We start from the raw sequence: 11,525 nt of genomic DNA, 5'->3' as shown, positions 1-11,525 counted from the left end.
TGATAAATGAAAGTTAAAGCTAGTAATGAGAGACTTTTGAAGTCGTAGTCTTGATTCCTTGTACCCAATTCACTTCTCTTTTAGGATGCAGAAGGTCGTGGTTTCACACTTGCGTAATCAGCTCGGATTCTTTAATTCCTGGCAAAGTCACACAAAATTCTAACTCCAATCTTATTTGATTAGAGGGAACATATTATATTCTTATGTGGTTGATATATAGATAAAAAAAATAATCAATTATATTACACGTACGAATTATCTCAAAGTAAGAAATAACTGTAAATTACAATGAGGCCATGTCGAGATCTAGTACAATAATATATAAATTTCTCTTCATTGTTAGAAAAATTATCAATACCCTTTAATTTTAATGTTTTCCAATGAGAGGCTTATTTTTTTATTCATTTTGTGGTGAACTGATTAATTTTTTTTTTTCAAAAAAAAAACTACAAAGGCAAAGTGAAAATTTCACAAGTTTTCATTTAAAGATTTCATAATTTCATCAACTATCAAAGAGTATTGGTAATTTTTTAAATAATAAGAGATATAATATTGCAATGATAGGACTAATTTCGCTTATTTTTCTAAAGTGTGGGACTAATAACTATTTTAAAAAATATGGGACTAATATTACAAATCATATTATACTCGGGATCAAAATGACAATTTTTCTCGATATTATTCTAATTGGAGCGCTAAATAAAGTATGTTAATTTTTCATTCTTTTTTCAAATTAAATAATTGTTTTTAACTTTGTCACTCAACAAGATTTTTCATAACTGCCTTTCCATAGTTTTTTTTTTGTCATTTATTTTTATCTTATATATATATATATTATCATATATATATATTTTAGATAATTTTTAACTTTATAAAAAATAAATAATATAATTTTAAAAATTATTTTATAAAATTTATATATATTTCATACCACACTTACTAGTTTTTATAATTTAAGAAGATAAAGTAACACTCTCATATATTTCAAGGGGCAAAGTGAAAGGCATATAATTTCTTTAATAAAGTTTTATTCTGTGTAACATGGCAATATGTAATTTAATGGTCAGCATAATTGAAAAATAAAACAAAAACAGAGATATTTGTCACTATTTTTACAGGTTTATTTTCATGACCAATAACATCTTAATTTAATGGTTAAGATTGAAATTTTATAAATAAGTTCAAAGTTATAAATTTAAATTCTGTCGAACATATGAATATTTGTCATATGTATCGACTGAGTTAACGTATTAATTAATTTATTGAAATATTAATGCACGTAATCATATTCATACGTATGTTAGTAATACCAAAGTATTTCTGGGAAAAATGGTTTATTTGAAAAGATTGTTTCTAGATCAATTTTCGTTCCACAGCGCTCTCAAATATTTTTAGATGTCAACCACAAATTAAATTATGGACATTTTTCTATTGAGGTCGAAATAAACTAAACTACCTGAAAATAAAGTAAATTACTCGACTCGATCAATCAAAGTTCATCTAAATTTGGTTTGGTAAACTTAACAAACCAAGGTTTCAAACTCAATTTGATTAGTGCAAGACCAATAAAAATATAGGATAAATATAAAACGAGCTCTCTTGAAATTTGATATAATTACGAATACCCCCTTATTATTTGAAAAATTATGTAATTCTTGAATAAATGCTTGAAATTGTCGACATTGACCTTGCTATATTTTTTAAAAAAAAATATAAAAAATCAAATAAGAATATTTTGGTCAGTTCACCATATAAAATAGATGGAACCTAATGGAGACTAACGGGTTAGGTTAACAATTAGACCACTGCTAAAATTAAGAGGGTATTAGTACTTTTTCAAACAATGATAGAGTATTTATAATTATACCCATTTTCAGAAAAAATCATTGTAATTTACCTTTAAAAATATATTTATAGAATTATATCACGCAAGCTCGACTTATATTTCATTCAATTAAAGCTGATTTGTGAATGTATGTCCCACGCATATCATCTGACGTAATTAAGCTGACGCAATGAAATAAAGTGACGCGGAATTCCACATTCAGACTAAGTGGATTTTTATTGTATATTTTACAAAATATTTTTAGGGTGCGTAAAATGTCAGATTTTACTTTAAAAATAAAATTTTAAAATATTTAGATAAAATAAAATAATAGAACTTTTAAGATATCAGTAATAATAATTATAATTAATTTGGACAAAATTTATTAATTTCTTAAAAATTAAGTTAAATACTCTTTACTTTCTAACAGTAGACCAATAATTATATTAATATAGACTGATACCCGCTTAGTAGGAGTGGGATATTGACACTGTAAAAAATATAATATTTAACTATAATTAATTGTCATAGTTAATAACAAAATAATCATAACAAATAGTCATTGACGACGGTCATGCACTGGTTGTTGGCCGTGGTATCTCCGAATGTGGCTAAAATATTTGTCATGGCGCTAAAAGCCATGATAAATAACCTTTTCTTAATGAAAGATTTATATTTTTATATCAATTTTATTTAACCGTGATCAATAAAAAATATCGTATGATTATTTATCCAAAAATTCTTCAAATTCCTACCACAAGAAAATTGGTTCCTTTTTCCCAAGAAGTCTCAAGGGTTGGTGCTAAATTATTATAGATGCTTTTACTTTTACTTTTTTCATCATCACTATAATCTTTTCTTAAAGAAAAAAGCAAATATGCTCTTATTTTAATTTTTCATTTAGGGGTTTTTGAAATAAATTCAAAAGGGGAAATAAATTGTAAATAAAGTTATAAGTTAATTTATTATGAAATTAGGAGAATTCAATAATAAAAGTAAAAATTGAAATTATTGGATAGTAATTTAGTGTTTTAATCTTACCAATAAGCTGTAAAATTTGGTAGGGAACTATTTATAAATTTTGACTTAAATTTTGAAACAGTTCAAAAATAGAAGTCATAAATCAAAAATACTATTTTCACTTATTTTCATCAATTGTTATAATTTTTAAAAATTAGACCTCTAAATGTTGCCAATCCTTATGGAATGAGGAGGGTTATATGTATTTTATTTTGTTTTTGAATTTTATCTTCTCCTTAATGTGTCTGGCACACTCAAATGTATATGCATAATTAATTTAAAGTTTTATTGTGAATAAAAATATAAAACTTAATAAAATATATAAATAAATAATATTGAAAAAATAAAAAAATTATGAGAAATTTATTGAGAGAAGAGTCACATAAAAAAAATGAAAATTGACAAAAGACAGAAATTTGGAAGTGAAGAGAAAAAAAGTAAAAAAAAAAAAATATAGAAAATAAAAAAAAGTCGGGGTTTCAATCAAACACTAACAAATCTGAAAAGTCGGGGTTTCAATCAAACACTAACAAATCTAGGCGAATTTTACGTTGAAAAGTATTTCAAATCCTTCGACTCGCATTTTGAAACTATGTTTTTGATATATTTAAAATTTATTTAATATGGAGTTATTTAAAATTCTTACCTCCATTCTAAATCTTTCTATTCTAATGTAAGAGTTGCTTAGGAAGACCGGAGGATTACTTGGTGCGTTGCTAATTTTAAAAGGTGTCGTCTGTTGTAAACACGTTTATCAAATTTTGAAAAATAATTTTGAATTTTTTATGATGAAATATTGATTTTTTTGCAAACAATATATTAAATTAATTTTTATTGCGTAGAACTATTTAAAGTTTGAGATATATATTCATTATTACTAGCACATAAATTTAAAATGATAAGTACCAAAATTTAGCATTCGCCTTTTTTTTTTTTGGTCGTGCTTTTAAAATCTATCATGAAATTTGAATATGAAATTGGGGAAATATTAATTTTAGGATGAATGCATTTTAGGTACCAAAATAGTTGTGATTAATTGTTTTAAGAGTAATTTAACTTGATTCCAATTATTTTAACTTCCCTATGTACCAACAATTAATGCGTAAACATTTAATAATTTTGATGAAATTTTTTTTGAGTGAATTAAAAGATAATTAAGTAGCTATCCAAAATCTACAAAGTATGACCAAAAGGGTATAAAAGTTTATATTTGTTATTTCATTGATGCGCTCACGTACACGATTCAAAAGAAAAATAACAAAGTTTTTAGTGATGATAAATCATGGAATACAAGTTAAGTAAAAGTCTAATATTTATGTGGTTACGTAGCTAGCACTCTCAACTCACAATGACATTGTCGATCCACTTAATAAGACTGGTGGCACGGCGTAGGATTTAATTCGACTAGTCACTGTGACTTATTCTCTTAAAATGTATGACAAGGAATGTGTTGCTTACTCAATAAGTATAGTTAACTAGCTTATATATAGAGAGATGTGTAGTGCCGCAAATCTCATGCAATTGTACCAACCAACAGATATTCGCAATGTAATCACAATAAATTTAAAAAGTACTGCATACCAACTATCATATTTCAATATTTATTATGCAATTACCACCAAAAAATAAAGGAACCAATTCCACCTTCCCACATTATTGCTTATTTCCTTGGAACTTTGTTTTATCCGAGCTAGAGTGCATCACTCAATTATTTTTGTTCGCTATCATCATTCAATCACAATATCTCTTCCCTGCTCGGTGTCACACAACATGCAGCTCGTATTATATCTCGTCATCAATCATGTTACACAGTACATAACTCGTAAGATATGTGACCTCATCAATCATACCACACAACACACATCTCGTGTGATGTCATGTATCTCCATTAATGGATTGACAACACACATCTCGTCCTGAATCATATCATTATAAGCCATTGCAGTATTCTAGTCAGGTAAGCTATTTTTTTATTTCAATTTACAACATTTCCAGAGTATCTTTATATATATGTATATGAATCTAATTAATTATATTTACCTTAATCTCAAATCGAAAATGTTAATTGAATAATTTTCGTACATTTTTTCACTATTTGTTTAATATTTTATATATATCAAAATTCAATTCCATTTTCTTATAGAATAACTAGATATTGTAAACTTTCTAAATATGTATAATTTATTAATTAACTCATAAGAATTTCTTTTATCCAACCCTTCACATTTTTATAACTACTGCTTTGATACCTAGATTCAATTATCTCAAAAATCATATTCTTTTTTAATAAATATAGTATTTTTTAAATATAATTTTTTAATATTCCTCAAATATAATTTTATAATATTTTTATTAATTTTCATTAATTCCTCACTATTACAGTAATTAATTAAATATAAATACATATAATTAAATATTTAGTTAAAAAAATTGATTAAATTGAACAAATCAATTATAACGATTAAAATATAATAAATGAGGTAATTTAATTAATTGGCTATGACACTCTTAATTCAAATAAAATGATTAATTAGTCATTAATTTATAAATAATTTAATTCGATTGTAGAAACTATACATTTAATAAATTCATTAATTAAATAATATAAATATATAAATTAATATTTATGGTTAATAATTACAAAATTTTGATTTATTACTAAATTGAGTAGAATGAATTATCACATATAAGTAACTGGTAAAATATTGTTTATGTGGCAAAATATAATCCACTAGAAAAAAGGGAAAAATAAATAAAAACAAAAGAAAAAATAAAATGAAATTCTTCCACACAATCTTTTCTTCAAACAGTTGGCCCCCCAACGGTCATATTCAAGAATTACGAACAGTATCGAGGTACGATAAGGTCCTTTCCCCGCCACTCACCAAGAAACCAAGAACTGACTGCTTAACCAAAGCCCTCTCTCTCTCTCTCTCACTCGAACACGAATACACACACAAAAAATATGGCGTTGAGGTCAGTACCATCGCCTTTTGCGACTGGTTGTTCAAGAACCCACTTCAGAAACCTGTTTTTCTTGAACTCAAAATCAAGATTTCTCGAGAATCAATGGCAGTCAAGAGATATGTTGTTTTCTGGGAGGAGGAGAGTAGGAGGAAGAATGGTGAAGGCGTGTGTGAAGTTGGAAGAGAAAAATGCACCAGAAACTGGCAACGAATGGGGGAAGGTTTCGGCGGTGTTGTTTGATATGGATGGAGTGCTGTGTAACAGCGAAGAGCTATCGAGATTGGCAGGTGTAGATGTTTTTAAGGAAATGGGAGTTGAAGTCACAGTTCAAGATTTTGTGCCTTTCATGGGCACAGGTGCGCGATCTTCCCTTTGTATTGGCGATTTCTTTTTATCATGTTTCAGTGTGCATTATTGCTCTGCATTTAATTTGTCAAGAAACCAAATCCCTCGGCTGGGGTGTTGCAATTTCTTGATTCTAATATTGAGCCCTTTAGCGAGTCTGATTATTCGGAATCTGTAGGAAGCCGGTTTGGTGAAATGTCCATATTCCTCTTTCTAGAGCCATGCTAAATTTCTGTAAGCCAGACTAGTTTTCTAGACAGTTTGAGTTGCAAAAGGAAAAGTTCACACTATATTTTGATTTTACAGGACTTGCACGTAAGCATTCTTTTCATTGTTGCCTTCTATATTTGCATGGTAATTATTTTACCAAGAACAGTTCGGTGACACCCTTTTACCTTTGTCAAAAGTGACTAGCAAGCCCATTAAAATCTCCTGCCGTCAGCCATGTCTGAGAGGCTTTTAGTGGCTACAATTTTCATTTTCGTTACATTGACATTGATTTGTGATAAGAAGCATTACTTTTTTCTCAGACATGCAGTGCTTTAGTGGTTTTCATTGTCACTGGTGACAAGTACCTCCTCAATCGTCTTACCTCTTTCTTTAAGGACGCTAGTTGTTTTCTTGTTTCAATTGCATAGCTATGTTTCACGGTTTGGTCTTTATCTCAATTGTCACACATCAAAAGCCAATATCCCTATTCATTACTTTGTTTTATGATTCTTCCATGAAATCTTCTATTCTTCGTCTATACTATTTTCTGACATTCCATCAGATATAATAATACAAGCACACATTCTAACGGAGGCAATGTGTTCGCTTCCCTTAATGCTGTCTGCTCAGTCACTTGTCATCAGTGCATCAGTTGTCATCAATGCATCTGGATGTTTTACAGAATTGCGAGTATCCTGGAGAATATCTCTCAAGAGTCTTCCACTTACCAAGATGTATTTAATCTATAAGCAAGTTAAATTAACTCAGTAGCGTGAATGGTCTTAAACTCCTCCCACTAAAGCTCAAAGGTTTATAATCCTTAATTGCTTTTGCTCTCAAATGCTTCATTGTACTACATGTTAAGTTCTTTGATATGGATTATTTATGGAACTACTTGAAAATCAATAAGTTTATCTTTTTCTCATCATTCGGCCATTTTCTCAACATTATTTTTCTCCCTCCCTCCTTCCCACCTTCCTTAATGTCTCTCTGTGTGGGACTGAATGCATATTCTCCATAAATATGAATCAGGTGAAGCCAACTTTTTAGGAGGTGTTGCTTCAGTAAAGGGTGTGAAAGGATTTAATCCTGAGACAGCAAAGAAGAGATTTTTTGAAATATACCTGGATAAGGTGGTGAACAATTTTGCATGATATTTTTGTTTATCAATCTAATGATGCTCAGCAATCTACCTGACTCTACTATGGCGTGTGCTTCTTGTAGTATGCGAAACCAGATTCTGGGATAGGTTTCCCTGGTGCCTATGAACTTATAGTACAGGTATACTGGCAAGAATACTTGGTTGTCCACTTTTCAGAATATTATGTGATGTTGAATTTACTGTCTAATGAACAACAGTGTAAAAACAAAGGCCTCAAGGTTGCTGTTGCATCTAGTGCTGATCGTATCAAGGTTGATGCCAATTTAGGAGCTGCTGGTTTGCAGCTCTCTATGTAAGTTTCTTTAGACTTGATTTGGTATCATTTGTAGACTAATATTGCAATTTTTACTATGTTATGTATCCTTTTGAGATTTATGATGTATATTATGCATTTGACTTGCCTAAGTATCTGTAACTTTTGCTTATGTGGAGTGTTGCGAAAAATGTGCTTCTACGTAAATTGTCCAACTCTTATTTGATATGGTAGCAAGCATAAAGCATGTACCTAGTGAATTGAAAACATATGAATAGTTAATGGAGAAATTATGTCGCGTAACATAGGTTCTTTAAGAGGATTTTTTTTTTTTTTTTAAATCTGTGAGGTCAATGAAAATCTTGATTATGAGGGTGAACATTCTTAACGAGGCACTCACCTTTTGAAATGATGATGTTTTTTCTTATCTCCAATTGCAACAGATAATTGAAGGGACTCAAAAGTTAATGGGAGTGGCCAACTTGAAAATGGGTTCTCAAATTTCACAAACAAAGAGTGAACATCAATGTTCCCCATTATCTATGTGATTTTGAGTAGTAGGATCCTTCACAATTATTTTGTGGATATTGATGAGTCAAATTTGGCATATTGACTTCACTTGATAAGCCTGAGAACGAAGCTAAGAGAACAAGTTGATCTTCTCTCTACATGCAAAATCATTGAAAACATGTAGTTTTATTAATGAGTATTGTTCCGTAGGAAGAACAAAAATGATTAAATTTTATTGAAGAACTAGTCCCAAATATATAGTGTTAGGATTAGAGAGAATTACAAATAAGGTAAAGATATGGTTGATCTATCTACCAAGAATTGCAACTATAAATAAGGCAAATATACACAATATCCTAATCAATCTCTTAACCCTCCCCCTCAAGCTGGAGCATTATCAATCATGCTCAGCTTGCAACGTAGGAACTGAAACTGCTTGCCCCTAAAGCTTTGGTCAACGCATCTAGTAAATGGAGTACAAATTCTTCCACTCATCACTAGTTGACGAATGAAATCGCAATCAACTTCAGTTTGTTTTGTCCTTCCATGAAAAATTGGATTGCTTGCAATATGAATGACTGCACATAGGTAGTGGCTCATCGTACAAGAATCCCAATTCTCCCAAAAATTTTTTAGCCACTATCATCTCACTAGGAGCATGTGCCATAGCCCCGTATTCAACTTCTTCACTAGATACAACAACAGTCGTTTGCTTTTTACTTCGCCAAGTAACTAAATTTCCCTCAAGATAGGTGCAGTATCCAGATGTAGATCTTCTATCGTTTCTAGAGCCAGCATAATCAGCATGTGAATAAGCTTTTATCTTTAGATGACCATGTTTCTTGAACAACAAACCTTTTTAACATATTTGAGTGTACTGAGTGCACCTTCCTAGTGGATAGTTTGGGGCCTATCCATAAATTGACTTACTATGCCCACAACAAAGGAGATGCTTGGTTTCGTTACACTTAAATATATTAGCTTCCCAACTAGTCTTGTGTATTTTGCCTTGTCTTTGGAATACATGCCATTGTCATCCCAAAGTACAGAGTTGAACTCTGTAGGAGTGTCAACACGTTTGGTGCCAAATAAGCCACTTTCTTGGAGTAAGTCAAGGGTATACTTTCTTTGAGATATAGTGATACCATTTTTGCTATGAGTAATCTCAATGCCAATAAATATTTAGGATGTCCCATGTCTTCTGTAACAAATTTTTGTTGCATATACGCCTTCGTGTTCTCTACTCCCTTAATGTCACTTCTAGAAATCAAACCAAGCTCAAGTACTTTGTTTGAGGCCATAAATCGCTTTTTTTGGTTTGTGCATCATGTGTTGATTCTTTCCCCTGAGTAATATACCGTGGAGGTCGCACCATAAAGATAGTCTCACTTAAATCACCATAGGAAAAAAGTGTTCTTCACGTCCATTTGATACATAGGCCAGTCTTGATTCTGCCAAGGATAAATAGGACTCGAATGGAATTGAGACGAGTAACATGAGAGAATGTTTCAAAATAGTCAACTCCGTAAGTCTAAGTGAAACCATTGGCAACCAAATAGGCCTCAAATCGATCAATAATCCCATAAGAGTGAACACCCACTGCATGAAACCACATCGGCATCAGTGGGAACACAAGTTCCCAAGTGTCGCGAGAAATTAGATCAGACATTTCCTCATCCATTACCAACTTTCACTCGGGGTGTAATACTGCTTCATGGTAAGTTTTGGAGATAAAAGTACTAGAGAGCGATACAACAAAAGTACGAAAAGTGGGACTCAGGTGGTCATAAGAAATGGAGTTAGCTAGTGGATGTGCAGGAACGTTTACCTTTGTGATATGTGCCTAACTATTCAAAGATGAAACATGAAATAGGAGCTGCAGCAAGAGGCGGGGATGAGCAGATTCATTAAGCGTGGTGGACGATACTTTGGCACCATCTAACATAGGGGAATGTTTAGAGATAGGGACCAAAGCAGACGCAAACCATGGAAGACACACTGGAATAGAGGGGCGATGGGTATAACCCTAATTTTGTTTGAAAAAGACTATTTTGCCCCTAAAACGCCTCAAAATTGTAATTTTACTTAGAAGACCCGCGGTCTGCCTAATCGGGTCGGGTCGCGACCCGACCCTGACAACCCGGGACATTCGGAAGACATCTATTCGACCAACAGAACCCCTAGTTTTACGCTATAAATACTCCATGTTCAGTGCATTTATGGTACGACCTTTCTACTACTCTTTACTTTAGATCACTTAGGCTCGCTAGCTCGTGAGCGACCTGCTTACACGACCTTGATACCAAGCACTGACTTAAGCATCAAAGGGTCTTAGTTGGGGGCTACCCCAGCAAGCTTAACGATATGCTTCTCTTTTCTTAGGGCCCGTACATCAGTTTGGAAGAGGTAGCGACCTCGAACCCCTTGGAGGACCAGTTCACCTGACCAAGGAGGTCGTGCAGAGTTTAACCCGGATCAGTTGGTACCGTATGTGCGAATCCTGAGAAGAGGACCTTTGATTTGGTCTTAAGGTGGTTGAAGGATTCAGATCTTCAAGAAGAAGAATTCGCCATATCAGAATCATCAAGGCATGAGCACGAAGAACGAGTTCCACTGCGACGAGAGGGGAGAATCTTGCATCTAAGAATGAAGAATTGCAACACATGGTCGAAACAACAAGCAAGAATGTTATGGTGGAGCATGAAAGGAGAACGGTTACACCTACTGCTAGGGAGTCAATGAGGAGAAGGTTGCTCGAAGAGAAGGAAAGAACGATAGCAGACGACCACAGGGGAAGAACGATAGCAGACTACCACAGGGGAAGAATAAGTTGCATGAAGCAGAACGTGGTGCTATTACTAGAAACTAGCCAAGCGAGAGAGACATCGGACATAGCATCTAGCAAGACACGACAAGGAGGGAACCTGCGATATCGAGAGCAGAAGTGGAAAACGTGGGAAAACAGATAGAAAAATTGAAGCAGCACATAGATGACCTGAAAAAACGAGGCGAGCTGGTGAAGCGGAATAAGAACTCACCTTTTGCCAACAAAATTATGATCGAAGTCATGAGTCCAAATTTTTTACTACCCAATCTACCCAAATACGATGGGTCGAAGGATCCACACGAGCACATTTCTACCTTCGAATTGGTAATAAACATTCTAAGGACAAACTGATTCGATTAACGCTAAATTGTTTGTAACAATTTTAGCAGGAAAGAGACAAGAATGG

The 11,525-nt window shown here is 32.3% G+C and overlaps 1 protein-coding gene across 1 annotated transcript in view; it reads left to right on the top strand.

The window, feature by feature from the left end:
• LOC105172437 (NHL repeat-containing protein 2) overlaps positions 5,642 to 11,525 on the top strand; it is a 36,412-nt gene continuing 30,528 nt past the window's right edge. Inside the window, exons 1-4 of the mRNA XM_011093859.2 lie at positions 5,642 to 6,168; positions 7,400 to 7,500; positions 7,592 to 7,648; positions 7,727 to 7,821. Coding sequence (XP_011092161.1) covers positions 5,811 to 6,168; positions 7,400 to 7,500; positions 7,592 to 7,648; positions 7,727 to 7,821 — 611 coding nt within the window. The 5' untranslated portion in view covers positions 5,642 to 5,810. The remainder of the gene's footprint in view (positions 6,169 to 7,399; positions 7,501 to 7,591; positions 7,649 to 7,726; positions 7,822 to 11,525) is intronic.

This window comes from Sesamum indicum, linkage group LG10 (genome assembly GCF_000512975.1).
Source record: "Sesamum indicum cultivar Zhongzhi No. 13 linkage group LG10, S_indicum_v1.0, whole genome shotgun sequence".
Lineage (NCBI taxonomy): Eukaryota > Viridiplantae > Streptophyta > Magnoliopsida > Lamiales > Pedaliaceae > Sesamum > Sesamum indicum.
Note: the sequence above shows the minus strand (reverse complement) of the source record. Positions and strands in the feature narration are given on the sequence as shown.